The sequence below is a fragment of the Sabethes cyaneus genome, chromosome 1, assembly GCF_943734655.1.
Source record: "Sabethes cyaneus chromosome 1, idSabCyanKW18_F2, whole genome shotgun sequence".
Classification (NCBI taxonomy): Eukaryota; Metazoa; Arthropoda; class Insecta; order Diptera; family Culicidae; genus Sabethes; species Sabethes cyaneus.
Window position 1 is genome coordinate 4987427 of NC_071353.1, and position 3485 is coordinate 4990911.

Genomic DNA, 3485 nt, shown 5'->3' on the forward strand with positions numbered 1-3485 from the left:
TCAGAGCAGCTTTCCTTTCGGATTTGAGATGTCGTAGCATAGTGTTTAGTCATGGTATCTGATTCAGAGTAGAAGCAGTTCTTTGAGAAACGAACGAACAAGGATTTGACGAACAAACTTTTTGAAAACGTATCAAACCGGATCGTAAAAATAGAAAAAATTTTCGTCAATTTCGACTAATACGGTTTGCTTTTAATCAAGCGGTGAAGAGCGGTATTTTGCATGTGACCTATATTGCCAAAGCGATTTGGCAAGAGTAAACGTATTACATTTTATTGCATTTTTCCTTAATATTCTGGTCAATTATGATATTCGATTGTATTCTAATGTGAACACACTTGTAAATACCGGAGTTCAGTTTAAAAATATTAGGATTAATGAAGGTTATTAGGCTGTATGATCAAAATAATTTACTTTACTTCCTTCATAAAGTATACACGAGAAAAGGTTGCTTTTCTATTTGCTTTACGGGCTATTAGCTCGTATGAATAAAACAGTTTGCTTTGCTTTTTTCGTATAAATCTTATGGGAGAGTTTGCTCTAACTCTTTTATTCATACGGCCTATTGTATCACAAAAAATCTATTTAAATTCACCTTGATTCTGGTACAAGCAACATGTTTTCAGTCAGTTTTGCTGCCAGTTTGTAATTTTGACCACGATTTAGTTAATTTTATGCCGAGAATAGCTTAAAACAAGTTTAATCCAAAGATAAATCCTATTTCTGGTTGTTTATTGTTGTAATGTCTTGTAATATAGCATTTTCTGCCAGGAATTTTTCCCAGTGTGTGTTCATAGTTTTTGCTGTTATTACTTCAAGTGATTTTCAGCTAAAATGCTTTTAACGTGTAAGATGTCTTCCAAAAAATTCCTTTTCCTCAAAATTTACCTTCACACTTCAGACCTCACAAAACAACACGTAAACAAAAACAACAATTTTCATCGAACACGTCAAATACACAATCAAACGAAATTTTGAACAAAAATTAAGCTTTTATCCGAACAAATTAACGAAATTCACCATGCAGGAGTCCGACGTTCATATCGATGTGAGCGGTGATATGGAACCACCAAGAAATGAATCTAAAATCGGTTTTAATATGTCTACGTAAGTATCCAGCTCATGCTGACTGTGACGATATGGAGGGTGACTCAGTCGTCCGGATGTGTAACGCTATGTATATTTATTTGAAGACTTACCAATTTCGCACGCATACCAAGTCTGTGGGAATTGCTACGCATAACGCGCCAGAACGTACGCCCATGGTCGGAATTCTTGCAAACGGCCAACTTTAAAACCGTCGCCAACATCCCGAGACTGACCAACCGGATCATACGCAATTTAGCGTATTTTCAGAGTAACTATCTGTTTGTATTTCTTGGGTTAATTGTTTATTGTTTGTAAGTATTGATTCATCTTGGTTGTAATTTGGTTTCTATAAAATGTTTTCATTGCTTTAGATTGACATCACCACTGATTCTAATAGTTTTGGGAGCCGTTCTTTACGCGTGCTACAAAATCAAACAAGCCAATGCTCCAGTTGCCTTTTTCTCTCGTCAGCTCAACACCAATCAACAGTGCATTGCGGTGAATATAGCTTCGATTCCACTGCTGTACCTAGCTGGCGCCGGAGCCGTCATGTTTTGGGTACTGGGGGCTTCCTTCTTTTTAATTTCAATACATGCGGCCTTCTACAATATCGATGCAATCGTCACCGAAGATACAGAAACGTTCCTAACTGAAACGGTTTAAGCCAAACGCTAGGAGAGCTCAGTAATCGGAAAGTACGTCGTGGATTTAGGTCAATTGATTCGAGGTTGTCATCTTTTATGTTTGATCAAGAAGTCCACATATAAGTTTTTTTTTCTGTTGCACATATTAACACGTTTGTCAATCAATTTGCAATTGGTTTTTGTGTGAAACTATGAATATGGCAGTAATTTTTAACGGAAATAATTAGCTGACTGTCCACTCATTATACATAATCAATTTTGATATAAAAAACATTGCAATTTGAAACCACTTTGTACTAAGTACATAACGAATATTATATGACGATAGAATAAACCCTTTTGCTGTATGAAGGTTATTTATACATTATGCTTTCCCTAAAATTTAATATCGCCTATTCTTGTTTTATAAATTTTCCCCCTTTTCGAACGCGATGAATTATAACCGTCGTGGACGAAATCGTCGCGAGTCAAATCTCAATTATTTTGTCAAGTAATCAACAGTTTATGTGCTAGTGAAACAATCAGCAATACGTTTAGCTCACTCACTTTCAAGCTGTCGAACGTTTGTGCAGCGTGTTTTGTTACCTACGGTACGGGCAATATGAAAGTCGTCTTCTGACAAAAAAGAAAATGAATAAAAATATACGAATTTTCTTAGACCGGTTTGACCGTGAATAATTGAAAGGCCTTGTAAATATAAGTAACGTTAATAATAACAGAAAAAGTCTAAGCTAGATTGTGCATTTAGCGACATATGAACAAAGTCGCGTCCCGCCGTAGTCTCTTTGACTCTGTACCTGAGACCTGTACGGGTCCTTACACAATAATTATTTTAAATGAATTTCACACTATTGTTTTTGTAGAAGAGCCAAAAGGAGTTGGGCAGACCCTCAAGCAAACTTGTGTGTGAGCATCTCCATCTAATATAGCATAAGAATCTTTTTGAACCCTCTAATGATTGTTTTTTCGATATGTAGCTGAATCGGCTACTCCCGTTGCTCTAGAATTATCGCCGAGTAGTCCGCCAAATGTCAGCAAACTCAATATTTAAATCATTTAAGTAAATAGTCTGAACTGAACTGAAGCAGCTAAGCGCGGTGCGAACTAGAGCGCCTGTTTTCCAGGTGAGGGGCGGCTCACACAGCGTCTGTCTCGAAACGGGCGACTGAATATGAAATGCTGTATCCCGCAAGCTCTACCTAAGATGGCAGACCCATCAGCGGGATGCAGGTATCGCGACCCCGGTGTCGCTGCTAGAGCGGAATGATAAAAATAAATAACTTAGCTGGAGGCATTATCGCTTCCAGAGGTAGAGCAAACAAGCTGCTTAGCTAGACGCGCCAACGATGTAATCAAATAAACATGCCAGAAAACCGAACCAACTGATCGGGAGTAGGAAAATCAGAATATGAAAAGGAATCTGAAAAACCATCTCGCGCATGGATTATGTACTGATTAGACTATTTATTTAGGGCATGAAAGATTAAGCCACTCCCATGTGTCGCATTTAGAATTTCTTTCTCTTTTTATCGTTAGGACGCAATGAGCAGTGTTCAAACAATTATAGTGTTTTAGAATAAGCGCCCGTTAGACTCCAGAAGGAAAATAAATGAAAATTATGGATATTTGAAGAAAAGTCTGGCATCTAAAGGGACATAGTATATAAGTCAATTTTTCTGGGATGCTTTACATAAGTATCCATCGATTATTCAACGCGTAGCTTTAAGACGACAATTGTAACTTTTTTCAATA

General features: G+C 37.3%; 1 protein-coding gene across 1 annotated transcript; it reads left to right on the forward strand.

The window, feature by feature from the left end:
• The first annotated feature begins 910 nt into the window (after positions 1-910).
• LOC128744418 (prenylated Rab acceptor protein 1) lies at positions 911-2392 on the forward strand. The gene is made up of 3 exons (XM_053841427.1): positions 911-1107; positions 1194-1400; positions 1461-2392. The coding sequence occupies exons 1-3, from the start codon at positions 1022-1024 to the stop codon at positions 1750-1752; spliced, it is 585 nt and encodes a 194-aa protein (XP_053697402.1). The 5' UTR covers positions 911-1021; the 3' UTR covers positions 1753-2392.
• The last annotated feature ends 1093 nt before the right edge of the window (positions 2393-3485 follow it).